Source organism: Eleginops maclovinus, chromosome 5 (assembly GCF_036324505.1).
Source record: "Eleginops maclovinus isolate JMC-PN-2008 ecotype Puerto Natales chromosome 5, JC_Emac_rtc_rv5, whole genome shotgun sequence".
NCBI classification, from domain to species: domain Eukaryota; kingdom Metazoa; phylum Chordata; class Actinopteri; order Perciformes; family Eleginopidae; genus Eleginops; species Eleginops maclovinus.
This window is the reverse complement of record NC_086353.1, coordinates 3,704,367-3,726,239: the sequence shown is the minus strand read 5'-3', so window position 1 is coordinate 3,726,239 and position 21,873 is coordinate 3,704,367. Positions and strand designations below refer to the sequence as shown.

At 41.3% G+C, this 21,873-nt stretch overlaps 1 protein-coding gene across 1 annotated transcript; it reads left to right on the top strand.

Annotated features, from left to right (window-relative positions):
* The first annotated feature begins 5,639 nt into the window (after positions 1–5,639).
* Positions 5,640–21,831, top strand: LOC134864080 (axin-1-like). The gene is made up of 13 exons (XM_063882849.1): positions 5,640–5,805; positions 7,804–8,494; positions 9,848–10,041; positions 10,528–10,683; positions 11,548–11,682; positions 11,829–11,925; positions 14,209–14,346; positions 15,373–15,763; positions 16,104–16,269; positions 17,118–17,294; positions 17,455–17,754; positions 18,228–18,380; positions 18,729–21,831. The coding sequence occupies exons 2-13, from the start codon at positions 7,874–7,876 to the stop codon at positions 18,853–18,855; spliced, it is 2,655 nt and encodes an 884-aa protein (XP_063738919.1). The 5' UTR covers positions 5,640–5,805; positions 7,804–7,873; the 3' UTR covers positions 18,856–21,831.
* Positions 21,832–21,873: the final 42 nt, after the last annotated feature.

Below are 21,873 nucleotides of genomic sequence, written 5' to 3'. Positions count from 1 at the left end.
TGTTAGCTGTAATTTAGCCCTTCAGTAGGGTTTTATTTGTTGGATATTTTACATTTTTTCCTTTCATTTGTTCATTTGTTTATAATGTATAATTGTTTATTTTATAGTCTTTTAAAAAAAATCTAATTATGTGCAATACTTGTTTTACATGCTGTAAAAAAATCTAAATTTGAGATTAGTAAAGTATGTCTTATCTTTATCTTATTTTGTTGTGGCGTCAGCTTTAAGGGCCTAGGGAGAAGCGAAACAGGAGAGTATTTTATATAAATCTGGCAATATTAATCAATATCTTCGTGGTGATATTGTGCATTCTATGGTAATCCAGCTGAAACTGAAACGCCTTTGAAAAATCTACGTAATTCATCACGTTCATTGATTGAACACATATTTAAAAGTCCATTATTGGAATAATGCAGTCCTAGTCATTGATTTGCAACATTACCCACAACAGACATTTGGATACGACAGAAAGTCAAGATGTAATAAATAATGAAGATAACGGTGTCTGGATTACATTTAGCTGCTTCAGTTTCAGCCTCCTGGGGTCACACTGTCATGGTTTCACTCAGACACTTGAACAAAACACAGCCATTGTTAATGTTATTAGTGACACCTGGGCTTTTTCCTACTGTGACGGGTCAGGTCAGTGTTCAAAGGGGACTGCTGTTCATGTTAAAGGTCAGCTTTTAATTAAAGCAAGGAGTCGGAGAGTTTACTCATTAAAATAAAACTATAAGTCATGATGTCACTATGTAACCTTTTTCATTTCACAATTAAAATTTTTCTACTGGGAATTGATAATAAAAGTAATTATACACTTTATTTGTAAAACACCTTTTATACAAAGCACATGTGCAGCACTAAGGGCTTTAAAATGAAGGAAATAGAGATAAAAATAACTTAAAAACACTGTAAAGCAGAATAATGTTAAATAAGATACACAAATAAAACACTTAATAATAACAGCATATGATCAAAAATAAAAACAGGACGTAAAAAAATACAAGTAAAATACTTTTGACATTTTTTTAATGATTTTCATATGCTTTTTGGAATTTTCCACCCCCAAGTCCCTCCAGAGGGAGTTTCTCTCCCACACACTCCCCCCCTCTGCCTGAAATGCCTCCATTGGACTCCTTTGTTTACTTCAGTAACCTTTAATGTCATCACTATGTAACACTCACGCTTCTATTGGCTAGCGCTCCACCACATTGTAGGTGATAGTCTAAGGGGCGGACATCTCTAAGCGGTTGACCAATCACAACAGAGCCGGCCAGCTAACCAATCAGAGCAGACTGGGCTCTGGTTTCAGACAGAGGGTGACAAGAGGAGCTGCAGCACAGGCAGTATGAGAACAATAAAGAGCTTTTTGAACATTAAAGCATGGAGACATGTCCCAGGAGAGGCAGAACATACAAATATGATCCTGAAAATGAGCAGAATAATTTAAAGCAAGTGATAGTATCGGTAACTCATAATTCTATAGCTTATTGACAGAAATAGGAAGCATGCAGCCAGGTGTGTTAGTGACCCCCCAGTGTGATGACCTTTCTTCAGCTAAGAGCTCAGACCTTTGTTACACACACACACACACACACACACACACACACACACACACACACACACACACACACACACACACACACACACACACACACACACACACACACACACACACACATATAGCCGAGAGTCATTATAGATTCATAAGTACCAACATGCCCCCAACCCTTTCCTCACCAAGACATCATAAAGGTCAAGTTCATCTTCCTCAGTATTCTCTCTTTGTCTCTGCTCATTGTCTCTGGGGGCTCTGCAGCAACCATAACAACACCAGCCTGTTGCAGCAGGAACCTGTGTACGCATGCGTGTGTGTGTGTGTGTTTACTGTTGAGTATATAAGCCAAAGTGCTATGAATACATTTCCATAATGCATGTTTCGCTTGGCATCATGTAAAGTCTGCCAATCAAACACACTGCGAAACATTTCATCATTATATTCTCCAACCATCACTGCGAAACAACTCTGCCTGTCTTCATTACTGCAGACTGCATTCAGGCTTCTCTCTTCTTAACAATGTCACACTGATTGTCTGTTTGAAGACATTTAAATAGTTTGAGAAGTATATCACAAGTAGAGGTGGGAAAAGCTGCAAAAACCAAACATTTCCAGCAGAAAATCTTTAATATCTCTGTCAGGAATCATCAATATGTGATCATATTTCCAGCATGTCCAGTCCGTGGCTCAGTCAGTAGGGGCTTGGACTGAGAATCGTAGGGTCGCCGGTTCAAGCCCCCAAACAGACTTGAAATATGGAAAGAGGACTGCTCCTTGGAGAGATCCTTGTTCACCTCCTAGACCCTGCTGTGGTGCCCTTCAGCAAGGCACCAGATACCTCCAATCCCCCCTCCCCATTGCTCCACGGGCGCTGCACAATAGCTGCCCACTGCTCCTAATACTAGAGGACCAATTTCACTGTGTGTGCTCTGCTGTGTGCATGTATGTGACAAGTAAAGAGGGTTTCATCCTCCTCTATTTTTGGTTCTTTAAGGAAATATTTACAATACTGTAATATCATAATAATATAATATGAATAAGAGCAAACAAATTAAGGAACAATACTTAAATTAGTCCAAAGATATGCTTTAATTTAGCCAAAAATAGCCTTTTAGTCTCAAATCTTAAGCTTAATTTGGTTATTCAAAGACCAAAATCACAGAAAATATCCATCCTTACACATTATGAATATCCTGTTGTTCTGTAATTGTACATACTGTGTTCTATACTTTGTAATGCGATATAACCGTTACAGAAATCAGTTTTAAATGAGAGTTAAAGCGCGGAGGAGAATAGATGTTTAGTACTCAGTTTGATTTCTCAATGCTGGTTTTTCAGGTTCAGATTACCATGGAGGAAATGTCCATTCAGAGTGGGCGAAGGTGTGGATGGGGGTGTGGACCTCACCTGAGCCCCCTGACCTGACCTCCTCCTCATGGGACAGCTGGCCTGAGTGACTACAGGAAGCATGGTAAACTATTATGTTACAACCCCATGATTCCCATGGTGTTATTATTCCACAGCCGTACATGTCTATTGCTACTTTAATACGCCTTACAGTGAACACCAGAGAGACAGACTGAAGGTCACTTTTGTGTACAATTCCTAGTTTACATTCAGTTCAAAATCATATGTTACATGTATAGTCAAAAGATCCAGACACTAATAACCTGTTGATGCAAACTCCACATGACTGTAATTTACGTCTGATGCTCGGATAGTAATTCAGTGTATGTATTAGATTCAATGGTGCACGTGTCAGATAATTGTGGTAGATCTTTCAGTATTTTTTATTGATAAAACGGGATAATATAATATTCTATCATAACATAACAACATAACGTATTTATGCATACTGAGTCATTTAACTTGTCATTCTCTCAGTCTATTAAACTTATAATACTTTACATTTCATCAGCAACAATTATTTAACGTGTTTTTTTATATGCAATTTGTAATATTAAGAGGAAATGAATGGCTGTAAACTGTAGTCTAATCTTTCTCTGTCTCCCTCTCTCTCTTCTTTCTCTCTCTCTTTTTTCTCACAGACTCTCACACACACCCGGTGGCAGCCCGGTGCTCCTGACTGTCTGACAGCCCGGAGGAGGAGGGTGACAGGCGGCATGCTCTGTCTTTCCTGTCGGTCTCTCTTCCAGTGGAGGCTCCGTTTACTGAACTCCTGTGCAGAGGTAAGAAAACCTTTCCTCCTTGTCCTTGTTGTTTCTGTTTCTCTCTGATTCTGGTTTATCTAAGATTTGTCCCGCACTGTAAACTGTGTCTTACCTGGTCATGTTGTCTGTGTTGCTGTGCCTGCGTCTTTCTTTACCAATATTAATTAATTCTGCCTTTGTATATATCTTAAGTGACGGTATATTAAGTACAGCTACTGTTATGGCTTCTTATTAGAGTCAATTAGAAGCGACTGTATTGCAATTCACTTTATATTGTTGGAATATGTAATGACATGTTAGTGTCGCTAGAGGCGCTGTTGAGCATAATTTCGCATACCAGACATAGAACCGCAATATGTAGAACTGTTATGATCACTAAATTGTTGGGAAATCATTGTATTTATTTAATCCAATGTCAGTTGTCGACGGTATTATGGTTCATTAACTTAATTACTGTAGTTAAGTAAAAATAATCACGTATTTGTAATTAAACTAAATGCTATCCCAGTATTCTTATTATACCTTTTACTCTACTACACTGTAAGGTACCAGATACATTTAGATTTTACATACAAAACATATGATCAGTTAAAATGTATTCTGGGATAGTTTTCTTAATGAGGTAGCAGGTTTTGATTGAGCATATACAGTTTTTTTTTTACAGTTAATTAAACCATCTCACAGTAAATACATTAGGTAGAAGAGACTCCGCTCCAACTGCCTACATTAAAATGCTGCTTACATGATCCTGTATCAGTAATAATAATAAACTATATATTTATGTAACCTTCGCGGAGGGAGATTTGCTTGCATAGTGTGTACCTTTACGTCATATTTGTTTAATGTCCTGGGATGTAGCTCCTAAATAAAGCCTGCATACATTATTTTTAGGTAGTGTTGAAATGTATTGGCCATTTCTCCAGTTTTGACTGCACTCTATTTATTTAATACTTATAGTTATACATAAGTTACTTATAAAATGAGCTCAACCTTTACAAGCTGCAAAACAACAAATTGGATCACATTATTGCATCAATATTTATAATCCAAAAATATGATGTATGTGATTTTGATATGGACCCGTATGCATAATTACGACTTTCACTTTATGTATATTTTGATGCTAATACTTTTGTAGTTTGGTAAGCTTTTAAATGCAGGTTTTAAAAAACGTATAATTACTTAAATAAAATCCCAGAAAACTTCTTTACCTCTAACATTTAATTCATGTAGTCAGAGGTGGGAAGTAAGTAGAAATTCACTTTTTCCACCCTGTTTCTTTTTTTTAATACACAGACATGCATTTCTAAAGTTACATACAATACACAGTTATATGCACATATTCACATGCATTGAGAGGATCCAGAGTGGAGAGGCAGCCAGTTTAGCCAGTGAGCAGTTGGGGGTTTGGTTCCCTGCTCAAGGGCACCTCGGCAGTGGCCCAGGAGGTGAACTGGCTCATCTACCCTGCAGAATACAAAATAATTCAAACTAGCTGCACCTTTACCAGCTTTGATAACGCTTCGATGCAGCAATAGTTATAATCAAAACATATATTATAGATCATTTTGAAATGGACCAATCTGCAGAATGAGTACTTTTACTTTTGGTATTTTAAGTATATTTTGATGCTAATACTTTTGTACTTTTACTTAAACCTTTTGAACGCAGGACTTTTACTGGTAATGTACACACTCTGGTACTTACTACTACTACTACTACTTACTCAAGTACAATATTTAAGTACTTCTTCCACCTGTGAAATTATGTAAATAGTGTAGTTACTTTCACCACTGACTGTAGCATGGTGACGCGCAGTGTGTCTCGATTCTGGTAGTTGTAGTTCTACAAACGTACTACAACACCGCACGGCTTCGGCGTGCACGCACGTATTCTCTCGCTCTGTATTATTGCTCAGAAACCCAGCCACCATGGGGAGTTAAGGGGGTTAGTCGACGGGTGATTTTCGTTAATATTTAATACCAGAAAAGCTTTCCTTATGCTGCTTTTCGGGGCACACAGTTCGCGCCAGTATCCCCAATGCAGCGGATTACGGGGATCGGGCTTTCAGAGACGGTAGGACGGACACTTTTGTTGGAAAACAAACGGGACGTTAGCTGGCTAAGCTAACAAGCTAACCTAAAACTAGCTAACACACCAAGCTAGCTGGCGCTGCAGCCAGTAGAGTGGAAAACGTGCCCTCGCTTTCTTGTTTTGTTTGATGTTAGATCGGCTGGTTTCTTTGCGTTAATCAGTAGGAAAGTTGCCCTTGCTTTGGTGCGAGTTTACTTGATATGAATACGTTAACAGAGTTCGCTGGTGTTGGGAGTGTTTTTGCTTTGCAGGCCCGTCTTGTGTGGTTGTAGAGTTTGTTTCTGTACCCATCCCCCCACCGTCTTTTTGCAGGCCAAGATGAATGAGATTCCCACTTCAAAGCACTGGCATTGGTGGTGGCATTGCTACATGGCTAGCTAGCTGTCTTAGCTTGTTAACATTACAGTTGGTTATTTAGAAAATGATGTTCAGCTATACAAAGTGTTAGCCAGAGGTGGGAGAAATATTCATATCTTGTACTTCAGTAAAAGTAAAAATACCTCAGTGTAGGAATACTATGATACAAGTAAGAGTCCTGCATTGCAGATGAAGTATTGGCATCCAAATATACATAAAGTACCGGTAATAAAAGTACCCGTTATGCAGATTGGCCGGACATATACATGTTATATGTTTGGAGTATAATTATTGATGCATTGGAGTGTTATAAAAGCTTATAAAGGTGCAGCTCGTTTTGATTCCAGGGTATGCTGCAGGGTAGCTTGTGAATGTTGCTCCAGGTGTAACTAAAGTCTGAATCACTGTTGATTATATATTTAACATCATTAATACAAATCCCCAAAGCAGAGGGGGAAGAAGTACTCAGATCTTGTACTCGAGTAAAGAAGAAGTACCACAGTGTAGGAATGCTCTGTAAAAGTCCTGCATTCAAAATGTTACTCAAGTAAAAGTACAGAAGTGTTGGCATCAAAATACACGTGTGGTACAGAAAGTAAGTACTCATTGTCTGATTGGTCCATTTCAGAATAATATCACTGATATGTTTTATAGTTATTGATCATTAAAGTGTTCTCAGAGCTGGTAAAGGTGCAGCTAGTTTGAATGGCTTTGTATACTGCAGGGTAGCTGCTGAATTTACTCCAGGTGAACTAAAGTCTGATTCAAGCGATTATATTTCACATCATTAATCTAAATCTGTAAAGTAACTAAAGGTATTACACTAATGTAGTGGAGTAAAAGTACACGATTTACCTCTGAATTATAGTGGGATGGAAGTGTGAAGTAATATACTCTAGTAAAGGAATAGTGTCTCGGTGTTAAACTTGAGTAAATGTACTAAGTTACTTTACTCCACTGGTGTTAGCTTTGATTTGACATCTGTTTTAACTGACAACAAAAGCGTAATGGGTCAATTTTATCTTGGAAATGTACTCAACACAAGACACAACAATAACATTTTTATTGAGTCTTGCTATTTGCGAGTAACTGACGGTGTTATTAACCCACTGATACTGATGCTTTGACAATAATACTGTAGTGAAAGTGAGATGTTTGTGGCTGCAGAAGTCAATACTTGTCAAAACAAAATCATGTTCACATTTGTTTGCCGCGTAAGGCTCATCAAACATTAGGTATCAGTAGTACACGGTGCCTTTCCCAAACGTTGGAGCCGTTTGTAAAGTCATCTCTTTGTAACGCACTGATTTATATTGCTTTTAAACCATTACTGTGCTTTTGTATATCAGTTCTTCAATATCAGTTCTAGGCTTTGATACGAGCTTCTGTCATACAGTTGTTGAGTTGTTGGTTGGCAAGTTTAGGTGTCAAATTAACATTTTTCTGATCATATAGCCTATGTGTCTGGTCTGCTAGTATTGTTGCTTATTAATAGTGCTTCATACATATGTGGTCCGACACAATAAAGAGGCTTATCTTTATCGTTTTATCCCAATGTTTATTTCCTTTTTCATCAACTTTCCACTCCTACCACTAACCGCTTTTTTCTCGTTTTCATCGTAGGGTGAATTGTTTGCCAGCAAAGTCCTTGCTACAGAGGAAGATCTGACCTCTGCCTTGTGCAGCCAGAGACATGAGTGTTGTCAGAGAATTACATGGGATTGGGTTCAGGGGCGGCGGTGGGGTTGTGGCCTCTCTGAGCGGCCCAACCCACTTTACCGAGGATGCTCCGCGACCCCCGGTTCCTGGTGAGGAGGGATCTGATGTGGACCCCCCAGTCCAGTCGGTCAGCACCCGTTCAAACACCCTTTCCCAAACACTCGGCTATCCCCCGTCAACGTTATCATCTAAAATGGGGGATCAATCGAGTTACACGCCCTCCTCGTCGTCTGCGACCCCGCGGCGTCCGGATCTGGACTTAGGGTATGAACCCGAGGGCTCGGCTTCACCGACTCCACCGTACCTGAAGTGGGCAGAGTCGCTTCACTCTCTTCTAGACGACCAGGAAGGCATCCAGCTGTTCCGAAACTTCCTGTGTCAGGAAGGGTGTGCAGACCTCCTCGACTTCTGGTTTGCTTGCTCCGGGTTCAGGAAGACGAGCCAGGAGAAGAGGGCAAAGCTGGCCAAGGCCATCTACAGGAAGTACATTGTAGACGGAAGTGGGATTGTCTCCAGGCAGATCAAAGGAGCCACAAAGAGCTTCATCAGAGACTGTGTGGGAAAGCCGCATCCAGACCCTGCCATGTTTGAACAGGTAATAAAGACCCTGAGTTAATGTTTGTAAATGACAGCATGTTGGATTCCACAGAAGAGTGGAAATTGTTTTAAAATGCTCACAGGCTGTCTGTTGTTGATCTCAGTACAGAATATAGATTGAAATTGTGAGATGTTAGGCTACTGCTTCGCTGTGCAGGCCTGCAGAATAACGTATGACACCCACATTTGTTCTGGTGGCAGCGCTGTCTGCAAATCTTTTACAACTCTTCCCACTTTTCCTCAGTACACAGTAGGGGACCAAGTGTTTTCAGGCTGTGTCTATGATGACGTCTTAGTGCAGTTGTATGTTTACTTCTAGATTTGACAAACTTGATAACAAGGTCTGCCTCCATCATGACGTGTAGTCTTTGAACGGTGCACAAACTGTGAAGGGTATTTGGAAAAGATTGACATGACAAATTGCATTTCATTTGAAGTATAGAGACATGTAGGTAGCAAGTGTCCTTGAAAGATTATTCACATGGATGGGATGTTCATCATGTTCTCAGTCTGAATTAATGCTTCACATTGCAAATCAGTCGCAGGGTAATGCTTTGCTTTAACTTTCAGCTACCTTTAGTACTACCCCACTTAAGAGTCTTTTGAGGGGGAAGGACCTAAAACTAGACCTGGGCTTCTACAGTCGAAGGCAGTTATAGTAATGAGTACCTCAAACGCTTCCTGGGATGTTTTGTGGTTGTATAAGGCTGTGACAGCTCTTCAAAAGTAAAAGCAGGGCACTCTTCTATCTATATGTTTTACTCGCTGTTTTTTTTTATACATAGAAATGCGTGATGAAGTGTCAATCTTTTTTATAATTGTGGTCTAAAAGAAAGGACTTGACTACTTCCAATAATGGCCATTTGTTTACAAGACTCTCTGCTAGCATTTGTTGAGTAACTGTATATCTTTCATAATCTGTTGTTGGATGGTGATGTACACCTAATCACCCCATATCTCTGTAAAAATCAAAGTTTTAAAGCCTGTTGCATCACGCAAAATCTGCGTAGAGATGTGCAATGCTTCCGTAAATCCTGCTAGTTTTGAATACAAGATAATCTCAGTGTCGCAGAACTCAAAGCCTTCTGAGTGTTCATTTGCTGTGAAAAATCTGCAGATTTGATGTTTAAAAGATTCAGATAACAGAACACTGGTTGGACCTGAGGTTGAGCCTAAAGAGAAAACAAATGTGATGCAGGAGCCATTACAAAACATTTCATGCCACTAACCCTGAGTCTGAAAATAATATGTGTATTGATAGATAGAGAATGATAGTAACTCCTTCAGGCAACATTTAGTTCCTAAGACAAGCTCTGAGTCCAGATGTGTGACGGCTGTGTGTATGCTCCAGGCCCAGACAGAGATCCAGGGCATGATGGAGGAGAACACCTACCCTCTGTTCCTGAAGTCCGACTTGTACCTGGAGTACACTCGGACCGGAGGAGAAAGCCCCAAGCCCAACCCCAGCGATCAGAGCCCTTCATCGGGGCTAGCCAAGTCCGTACCTGGGTACCTGCCCACGCTCGCTGAGGATGAGGAGTGGAGGTGAGATGAAGCACCACTAATGTTTTCATATGGCACAGGATCCATGTCGGGCATATAGGATCATTCAACAAGAAATAATGGCTGTACCAATTTTAACTATCAAAGCTTTAATTGAAGTTGTTTGGTAAAGTTATAACCCAGAAATCCTTCATTTGAATAAAGTGATTAATCTGAATAATTTACCCTTTTAAATAAATCAATTTGTTGATTTGATTAACCCATCATTTTCTTCAACATAAATACATGTAGTTAGCAGGTTAATCCAAAAAGGGCTTAAAATAATACTAATAATTATTGCTCCTCTAGGCTACTAGACATTTGATCCATTTTACGTATCTATAATTGACATTTTATACATTGATCGATTCAGAATTTGAACGTCAACATTACAAACCAAGCTACATTTCACTGTTTTGAATTGCTCAGTGACACACCATTCGATTATGAATGAATGACAAGTGTTGCTTTTTTTCATTCTGATCTTAGGTGCGGAGGAGGAGTGAGGGAGGAGGACGAGGAGAAGGATGAAGAGGAGTGTGGAGAAGACACACCGGCTGGAAGGCTGACTCAAAGCCTGCTGATGCACACGGCCCCGCAGAGAGCCTCGAACAACAGGAGGCGGCCGGACAGCAGGGAGTACAGGTGTGTGTGTGTGTGTGTGTGTGTGTGTGTGTGTGTGTGCGTGCACCAATCAGACAGTCAGTGGTTCAATCCCCAGCCTCTGCAGTCGGCATGTTGTGTACTTTTTTGATATCCACACTGAATCATTTACAGTCATTTAGTCGACCGTGCTAATGATACAGAGATGCATTTTAATTTTATCATTAAACGTTAAACCACCGTCTAATATCTAACCCATTTTACTGTTAAAAATGTTGGAGCTAATGCTAAAGCCTTCCAAACACTTTCTCCTTTACACGCTATTTAAAAAAAAAACAAGAAAAATACAAGAACATTTTCAAGACTCGAGGGTTTTATTATATTAAGCACAGAGTAGCTACAGTGCAGTTATGGATGAATGAAAGTCTTGGGTCCTAAGCTCGTCTAACAATGCAACATAATATATATATACAGGACAAAGATAGAAATACAAATAAATCTGATCCAAGTGTTATGAGTGATTTTGCTAACCTATTGGAGGAAGCTGCCTGGAAATTGATTATAACAAAACTGCTGTGCATCCTGGCAATATCGTTTGACCCTAAAATTGTGGAATACTACAGATGGCCCGTTTCGATTTTCACGTGTGACATAAAACACTTCAATCTGTACGTAAAAGAAACGACGTGGAAGAAGATTACAAGGTTAATTGTGTTAAAATGCTGAATATTTTTATGATCAAAATACGAATTAAATGAGTTCAAATCAACCAACAGATAGATTGTATTCATTGTAAGAAAACAAAACACCCTCGCTTTCCGCTGACCCTCGCCTGTGTTTACATGGATGTGTTCATGAGTCAGCATTTGATTGGGACCTCATTATATTCTCTCCTCTCGTCCTCAGGCCGTGGAGGGAGCCGGTGAACCCGTACTACGCTAACATGGGCTACGCTCGCGCTCCAGCAACCAGTGCCAACGACAGTGAGCAGCAGAGCATGTCGAGCGACGCTGACACACTGTCACTGCCCGACAGCAGTGTGTGAGTTCACGCAGATAGACCCACAGTTATTGCATACACGAATTCATTCACACACTTCTTCATTGATTTGTTTCCTGGATTAAAACTTTCAGATTTCAGCTTGCGGTTCGGATCTGTGTTTGATTGTTGTTTCTCTTTGTGTGCAGAGATGGTATTCCTCCATACAGATATCGGAAGCAGCATCGTAAAGAGATGCATGAAAGTGCCAAAGCCAATGGACGTGTGCCCCTACCTCATATACCTGTGAGTCTCACACACACACACACACACATACACACACACACACACACACACACACACACACACACACACACACACACACACACACACACACCACTCACTAAACTGTGTCTCTGCTAGGGCTGAACGATTTTGGAAAATAATCTAATTGCGATTTAATATGCGATTTTTTTTTTCAAGGTCCTCTTCTCATGTATTTTTCAACAAACACAAGCAATAAATCAATCGTGATTACAATCGTGAACCTCGTGAGGTAGCAACAGTAGCGAGGCACGTTCTGCACGATACCTGACGTTGTGCAGCATCTTCCTTTTTAAAGCCAAAATAATTCCACACAACTGACGTGCCGCCCCTCTTTGGTACCAAACTTCCAGCCGTGCACTCTTCTGACGAGCCTGAGGCCATTGTGCAACAGGTTCAATCGCAACGTCGACTTCTTTCCCTGCCTGCTCGGCTTCGCTAGGCTCGGCTCGGCTCGCTCCCAAGTCACGTGACCAGATGAATCGCAGCCTTTGCGGTTGGAAAATCTCGTTTTGTCATATCGCGATATTATCGCAAATGCAATTAATCGTTCAGCCCTAGTCCTGACTACAGAGAAAAACGATGAATTAAACCAGTAATTTTATGAAATAACAATAATAATTTAGCATGATTTAGCACTGAGACGATTCAAAGAAATGCCAGGTAACCTCGGCGTAAATATAAAAAGGAAATAAAAATACAAGCGTGTTATGAATCAGCCACACCTGTCTACTAATATTTGAAGGCTGTCTCTCCAAGATTAGTGTTTACTGCAGGAACATGTAAGTGATGTAAGCTGTTCCTGAGAACTGGTTTTATAATTAGAACGCCTTAGGCTGAGGAGTCACAGTTAATAAGGTGGTTATTTTCTTAACTAGTCCTTTCATAGAATAACAGGAAGGTGTTATTTCGTCTGACAGAGAGATGACAGACACGGCTGTTGCAGACTTAATTATAATTATTGTAGCAGACGACAATCAGCTGATGGTGTATCACCCCGTCACACACTTCTTATTATATTGATTTTAAACATACTGAGACAAACATTTATTTAGAAATACAGTTTAAGAGTTTCATGGTTACAACCAGGGTGGGAATTTCACGGTGGCCATGACGGCCATGGCCTTCATTGCCCCTCGGTCTGGCCGTGATGCCCCGAAAATAATTGTACGTCCTACAGCCACCATGGCCGTTGTGCCCTGTTACTGTTAAAATCTCGAAGTGGCTTTAAAAGTGTCAGAGCGGTGGTCTGGGCTCTGAACTGCATTAGTCCTTGTAGCTTGGATTGGCTACGCGCACCTCACGTGTCATCATCGTATCAATCAATCATCATCGTCTCGCTGTAAGAATCCTAGGAGGCCTCGTGTCTCTTTTTGTCCGTGAGTTTATTCACTTCTGAGACGGGTTACTGTCGTCCGGAACCACGGCAAAACAACAAAGAAGTATGTTAATTATTACTCGCACACATATATACCGTTAGCTCTCCCATAGCATTCCCCCGTCTCTCTCTCTAGGAACCTCCCTTCTCCTCACCCAGTGGCGTTTTTATATGTACAAAACTGGTGGGGCACGAACAAGTAAGATATATATAAAGGCTTTTTGTACCTTAATACATGGAGTAAAGAGCGCCATCACAAAGCAAAACTTAACAATAACAACAACCGTGATGCCTCAGCGTGAAAACATCCGACTGTAGGAAAACAGACACTCGTCACCGTGGTTACAATAGCAATCGATCCATCGATACATAAACTATACTTGCGCTCACCAAAGCTCCAGTACATGGTCAACTTCTTTCATGTTCTGTTTGTATTATTTAGCGCTGGTTTACTCTGCATAACTACACTTTTCACACACACATTTACAGCCAATCAGCTCTGACTTATGAGATGATGTGTCAGTGGGGCTGCGAGCGCTTTGCTCCACTTGTGATTTATTTTTTGCCGCAGACATTGAATGAAAAACTACTCTATTCAATGCGCAGTGTAGTAAAAAAGTCATTTGTTTTCCATGTCTTTCATGTGTTTTATTATCAGAAAGTGAAGTTGTTTATTTGTAAGCTCCAAATCCTAATTTTCCCCTAAATGGCCTTTGTGCCCTAAAGAAATCTGTGACACAAAAGGCCAAATGGCTTTGCCCCTAAAATGACGAAACTCCAAGCCTGATGACAACAGTTTTTTTTACATGTTAATTAACAGAAATCTCATCTCATTTTTCCCCCAGGTGTGTGAAGGATTATGAACATGTATTTTTTGTGTCTTACAGCGCACGTACCGTATGCCAAAGGACATCCACGTAGAGCCGGGAAGGTTTGCAGCGGAGCTCATCAGCAGGCTGGAGACGGTCCTCCGAGAGCGAGAGGCTCAGGAACGACTCGAAGAGAGGCTGAAGAGAGTACGACTGGTGAGTGTATTCCCGCTTCTGCGTGTGTGTTTGCGTTTGCTCTTCATGATGTGATGCGATCGGTCACGCCAGTTATTCACACAGGGTTGGTGGCCTTCTCTCAGAAACACTTTATTATGAGTGGATATCACAGCAGGTCCTCCACAGAGAATCTTTTTAATGAATGACACTCTATTGAATCGCTACACAGGGCTCCCACGGGTGCTGGAAGTCCTTGAAAATGTTTCAAAGGTGTGCATTGATTTACGACTTGGATTCAATAGCATGCCACGTCTTTCAACATTGAGGAGACTTATTTTGAGAAATGTATGTTTTATTCCGCTTTAAATGAAATGATAAGGAAGTGCAATAATCAGTATGTTTATTCTGTACATAAATATGTAGTGGTAGTTGGAAAAGTTTTAAAGCGTATTCATTATTAATACAGACAATTTAACAGACAAGGTACGAGAAACAAAGTGAGCTGTAGTGGTTAAGCAGAAAGAATAGCTCATAAACAAATAAGCCCTCCCTGAATTATCACATTTTCATCATATGTTAGTGAAATAACTACAAACGAGTGTAAATAAAATAAACACAACAGTAAAATGCCTTAAAAATGGTGGAATTTTCAAGCAGTTCATCATGTTTGTCCAAGTCCTCAAATATGATCACAAAAATAAATACAAACTTTATGACTCAATTAATTTCAAAGTGTGTCAAAAAATACTTCAGGCCTCAAATGAAAATGAAAGGCCTAAAAAGTGTTGAGTTTTCCTTAAAAAATACCTTCATGACTCCTGTATATGACATTATCAGGATCCCCATTCAGCTGTTGTTCCGCACACGCACAGTCAAACATACATAAAACTAAAAGCAGATGATTTCATGCAATTCAGTGTTAAGTAAACTAAAAGTGACCATACTATTATATCCATCACTAAAGCCAAACGTATTTCATACACCGGTTGTTCATGCCCACAGCGACAGTCAGTGTCTTTATGTGCATTTTGAATTCAATACTGATCTATATTCTTCCCCCAACAGGAAGAAGAGGGTGACGACGCTGACGTCTCCGTGGCGGCCTCCATATCCTCTCACAGCATACCACTCCCCCTCCCCTCGTCGGCGTTCCCGCCTCTCTACGGCGCCCGTTACTCAGAGACCACTGCAAACACGGCCGCCACGTACGGTGGCCTGGTTGCCATGGAGGATTGCCTCGACGACGACCCGGAGTCGATCCTGGACGAGCACGTGCAGCGCGTGATGAAAACGCCGGGCTGCCAGTCGCCGGGGGCAACCAACAGCACCTTAGGAGGAGGCGGCGGTCGACATTCTCCCCCCAAATCGTCCCGTTCACCCGACGGGGGGATCGGACCGCCTCACTGTCCCCCACACCGAGGGGGAGGCCACAGTCTGCCTCCTGCAGGGGTCAAAGGTAAGAAGCCTTGGAGGGGAGATGTTCATCAAAACATGTTGCTGCTCTCACTGCTCCTCATCTGGACTAATAGCATAAAAATCCCGACTGACATCCCATAACTCTTTATTTGGTGTCTTTCCCACCCTGCTTGTGACACTTAAACTCAAGCCCGTTGGTTTTCCAGAGATACTTTACTGAGTGTTTTCAACAGCAGGACAGGTATAGGATCAATACTGTTTATTCACGAGTGAAAACAGACCAAAGCTCTCGATTACAGATGCCAGCACTTCAAATCAAACTCCAGCAGTCGTGCGTTTTAGTGCGTCGCTAACGTGTCTCTCTGTGACGTCTGTCTCAGGTATGCATCACAAGCAGCTGTATCACCACCGAGGACAGGAGGAGACGGGCTCTCGGTCTCAGGCCAACCCCATGTGGAACGGAGACCCGGCCAGCCAGTACGCAGGGAGGAGTCGCAACTACGCCGACGGGGCCGGAGCCAGCACGCACGAGGGCATGGGCTACAGGTAAGACAGGTTGTTTAAATGTGCCGTTATACAGGAGGTTGGGTCTCTGGAAGTCAGGTTGTTAAAGATTGCTCACGATATGAATACGTGTCCTGGTCATGGTGATTTTATTTAGGCTGTGATCTGTAACAATAATACAGACAAAGGGGATTATACTAGAATAACAAACGAGTGCAATAAAATAAACGTGACTCAGTTAGGTACATATTTATAGACGAATAAGGGCTGTCAGACACATCAACAGCTAGGTTACTGCTAGATTTCTGCACTCACTGAGGCGTACACGCTGCAGAAATTACTGTCAGAGATGTTCTTTTCCTCAAATATTAACAACAAACATCAACACATTACACATGTTCCCCTTCCCCAGTCCCAAACAGACCAGAGCAATATGTGCAAGGAAATTAGATCTCTGGAATACAAAACAAAAGAGACAATAGCTGGAACTCAAGGACAATAGTTAAAATAAGATACATAAACACAAATAATAGTCATTAAAAATGATGATAATAGTAGACAGTACTGTCAGAAGTCAATCAAAGTACCCCATCATCATGCATTAAGCTGCTTCAAGTGTTTTAGGAATGGTCCCCATATGTTATTGTGAGCCACAGACTGAGTAGCTGATATTTTCAAGTGTAAGACATGACATTAGGTCATACTGTCAGAGATTTTAGCTCAACACACAATCCCTCTTTTGCTAGTTTAGGATTACAAATGTAAACCTTTACAGCCATGAAGACACAAAATGTACTCGGTAAACAAGCAAGCGTATCATTGGAACATGTAGGCTTTCTCTCAGCCGCCTTTTGCTCAGATGACCTGACTGTGTGTGTTCCGCTCTGCAGCAGTAAAGGCAGCACGCTGTCCCGGAGGGGCTGTAAGAAGACATCCGAGACGCCGGGCAAAGGAGAGGAGAGCGGGCGCGTGATGGAGGGCCAGGTACCCATGGAGGATCTGGAGAGGAACCAGAAGATCCTGCAGTGGATGATGGAGGGAGACAGACAGAGGAAGACCTCTCATGGGTGAGGAATTAAGGCCGAGCACCGGACAAAGAGCAGACGACTTATCGAAACCTTTATTTTACCAGATAAATTAGAGATTTTGCTTTACTTGATTTACCATTTGAAGCTTATGTGTCAGGCAGAACTTATTCCTGACTCTCCCTCTCGGTTGTTCTCCCAGTGGCAGCACCAGCAGCTCGAGGAGGGGGGGACCCAGCAGCGAGTCGCCGCGCCCAACCTCAGTGGAGCGACCGGGAGCCGTGCACCCCTGGGTGTCGGCGCAGCTGCGTAACAACCCGTCTACAGTGTCCCCCGCCATCCCCGGCTCGTCGTCCACGCAGGTCCAACCTTCGCATCCTTTCATCCAGGACCCCGCCATGCCCCCCAACCCGGCGCCCAACCCCCTCACCCAGCTGGAAGAGGCTAGGAGGAGACTGGAGGAGGAGAGGAGGAGGAACGCACTACAGCAGGCCAAGCAGAGGTGGGTGGCGATGCACCGACGGGTCAACACCGCCCGCTTGTTTGCACATTAAATATGTTCCTCTGGGTTAAAAAGTACACAAATGCTTCCGATTGGGGCTAGTTAGGCTTCTGCACACTTTAAAACAATACACTTCTGTCTTAAATGTGTTCTTAAAAGTTATTAAGCAGATGGAGACAGAAAAATGCAACTTATCATGGCTGTACTTTCAATTTAGGCTCTGATTTTAAATGAAATGTGTAATTGCCAAGTCGTTTAATTAAAAAACATCACCCCTGTGAACATGCCCAATTCAACAAGTGAGAAATGGACCTGTAACTACGTGCCGTTTTGAATTTAATTGAATGTGTAGTTTATCCTGATATTCCTGAATTGTTGAACATCTGTGCATCTCTACCCAGAACAACAAGTCCTCTCTGAGTTGTCTATATGTTTTCTTGAGTGTTTCAATATGGATGTTTTTCTTCTTCCAGGCATAAATCGTCTGCCAAGCGCCAGGTGTGTGAGAACATGACCGTCGCTTACTACTTTTGTGGAGAACCAATCCCGTACCGGACATCAGTGAAAGGCCGCGTGGTGACTCTGGGCCAGTTCAAGGAGCTGCTTACCAAAAAGGGCCATTACAGGTGAGAGCATGCAGATATTGAGTTGGAGCTATATATTGATTTAAGTTATTTAATAATTAAACTTGTGTTTTTTGCTGTGTTTTGTTTATATTAAATTAATTATTATTTATTGGAATTATTTTAGTTACAATAATTCTTTATGCTTTACTTTGAAGGCGGTTTTTTGAAGGCACCTGGTGGTGGGATTAGCGCACAAGCATGTGTTTTTTTTACCTGTTGTGGCGAAATAAAGAAGTAAAACAGACAAACATCTTTTTTATTTCTTTATTTCGCCACTTCACATTGAAATATTCAGGTTTGCAGTACATTTTTGGCTCCTAAATAATCACCCTTTTCTGTTTCCTGCAGGTTCTACTTTAAGAAAGTGAGCGACGAGTTTGACTGCGGTGTAGTGTTCGAGGAGGTTCGGGACGATGACGCCATCTTGCCCATCTTCGAGGAGAAGATCATCGGGAAGGTGGAGAAGGTTGACTGAAATGTGGGAACAGGAAGATGACGCAGAAATTGGTGAAAAGAAAAAAAAAGATCATTTGAAAAAAGGAGATAAGAACAATGGATAGAAATTCAACCGCGAGGAATGAAAGAAAGTAGAAAGAGGGAAGAAGCAACGTGTGACGGAGGGGAGATGGTGCTGATACGGTAGACGCTCGAGTATTAAGGAGGTCGGTTATTTTTATGGACTATCTGGATGTCGTGCCTGGATCAAACCCACATAAAAGTGAAGACCGGATGAAACGGGGGCGGAGGAACATAAGTTATTTCACCTGTCTCCACTGTGGACATTTGAGGCGCTGTTGAACAAAAATCTGACCAGTCTTCCACTGCGATGGATGGAAAACGGGTGAGGGGACTGCTGGAAGGAGAGAGGAGATAAAGTAGTCTTCCACTTCGGCTCTGGAGGTGTCTAATCCTCCGCAGACCATTACGATGCTGCTACATTACCACGGAAACTCTTCAATCGGTGCTCGGGACGGTAAAGAAAGCAGTTTTTTATTTTCCATTCGGGAGTCTCGCTGCCTTTTCGCTGTCTCTGTTCCTCATCAGCTGGCGACGAGACGAGAGGACAGAGGATTTTATTGGGGGAGGAACTCTAAGCCTGCTCCTCCTCTCGTTGACTTTATGGCCTCAAACACGTTCTCACCCTTGATTCCTAGATGTCATGTAGTGATCTCTCACATCCACACAACAACAGTTCTCTACATAACTTGTTTACCAAAGCTACATATTTTTGATAAGACAAGTACCCTAGCTACTTGTGTCATTTTATTTGAATTGTGTATGTACAAGGCAGGTACTATTACTTATAAATGCAGCCTAATTTCGTTATATCTCAAACTTAATGTTGTATTATTGTGTATGTTTTGAAGCTAGTTCATTAGTCATTTCAGGGCAGCCTTTTGTTCGTTTCTCCTGTATAATGCACCCCTGCAGTTCACGTCTGTACTGTCTACCTGTGAGTGTGTACTTCTGTTTTCCTGCGCCGTGGATTGTAATTATTGGCTTTTTTTTCTTTACACACTCTTATGAAAAAGAGCCGCGCACACTCCGGTTGTGCCGTCTCTGACCACAGTCTCACACCGTCACCACCTCATGTTTTTCTTCTGCTACACTGTAGGTTCCTCCGCACTCAGTCTAGCTGCCTGCCTTATGGCCAGTGCCATTAATATCTAGAGTATTCTGATTGGTTGGTGAGTGTGAAAGCCTGTGCTATGTACGCCTGAACTCAGCCAAAGAGCATAATGCGGCGCGTCCTTTATGCCTACATGCGTGTGTCTGTGCAGTCCAAGTCCACGAGCATCAAATGTCTTTTTTTTTTTTAATTATGAGCAGAAGGGAGTCTTCTTCCTCTTGCACATCCGCCAACTTCAAACCGTAACAGTTAGTTTGACATTTGGGGAAATTGATACCACTCATAATCTGTACGGCAATTATAAAGCTGCAAACTGTTGGTTAGCTTAGCATAAATCTAGCTTGTCTTTGTAAAGATTGAACACTAGAGCTGTAAGCACATATTAGTGATTAATCTGCCATATAATTTATCGATTAATCAATTTGTCTGTAAAAATATTTAAAAATAACTTGTTTCTTCCGACCAATCTTGGTAAACTTGACTATAATTTTGCCAAAAGTAAAAGCAAATTGGTTTGACTTTGTTACTCAAACTAGACAATGCTTGACATTTCTGCTTACAAATGATTTCAATCAATTACAAAAATTGTGACAACATACTTTTCCGTTAAATGCCTAATCTGTTTTAAAGATGTTGAATAAACAAATGTAAGGATTTACCAAGTTGAGCCTTTAAGGTGCACACATTCATTCTCTTTGGACCGAGCTGGGCTAGCCTCTGTATCCAGTCTGTATGCTAAGCTAAGCTAAATGGCTGTAGCTTCATATTTAATGCACAAACAACAGTATGGTATCGGTGTAACTCTCAGCTAAAAAAAAAAGCATATTTTCCCAAATTGTCAAACTGTTCCTACAAACTTCTCCCATATCTTCAGTCCTGCAGAATATCATAAAGCACCAAGCAGACAGCGCACTGATCTCACACCAGCTGTGTAAGCTGAATTTAATCTGACTTTTAAAACGTTTTAAAAATACTTTTTCCCGCCTTTTCCTCAAAGGAAGTCCCTTCATTGGCCCTGTCACCGTGTCGGTCTTCAGTGCTGATCTCAAACGGTCTGCCTGTGTTCTGTGTTATCTATGCTGGTCGTTAATTGAATGTGTTCATCAAACTAAAAGGTCCTAACGTGCGTCTCGCAGGAATGTCACCAACACATCTGTCCTGGGTTTTCTGCCCAGCTAGGGAAACGTAGGATCTGTAAAATATTTGTCCTCACTTCAACCCATTATGCCTTCAATATGGAATTTAAAATTTAGATATGTATTTGTTTATAAAAAAATGTAATTTTAATAATCACCAAGCATGTTCTTTATAAGGAATGTTTTCCTGACGAGTTGAATTATCTATTTTGTTTTAATGTGTATGTGCGACCTGCTACGGCCCTCTGATATATTTGATCTGTTTTGTTAGAACCCCAGGGACAGTTGAATGACGACATTTGTTAAGAGTTGTTTCTTGTGATGATGATTCGATGGACAAAACAAACAACTGTTGTGTTGTCAGTTTGTGTGAAACACAGTGCCTTTATCATGTTATCTTTCGAAATATCTTTATCGAACCAATCCGTTATTTTTAATGTTTAAGTTTTTACTTTCAGTCAGTCCCGTTGTATTTTTAGCTGCAAACATGCTTGCTCACTTCTGTTCTAGTTCCTCTGCTGTAAATATGTACATTATCATTTCATACGTGTCTTCAGACCCGCACCACAAGTCCATGGTGTTTCTGTTTTTCAAAGGTAAACGCCAAGATGTCACTGTGCTGGTTCCACTTGTACATTTCTTTTAAAAAGGTACTTCATAATAAAGATGTTGAATAAACACTTCCTATTGTTGCATTGTTCTATTTTCATTTACTTTTCCGTATTCA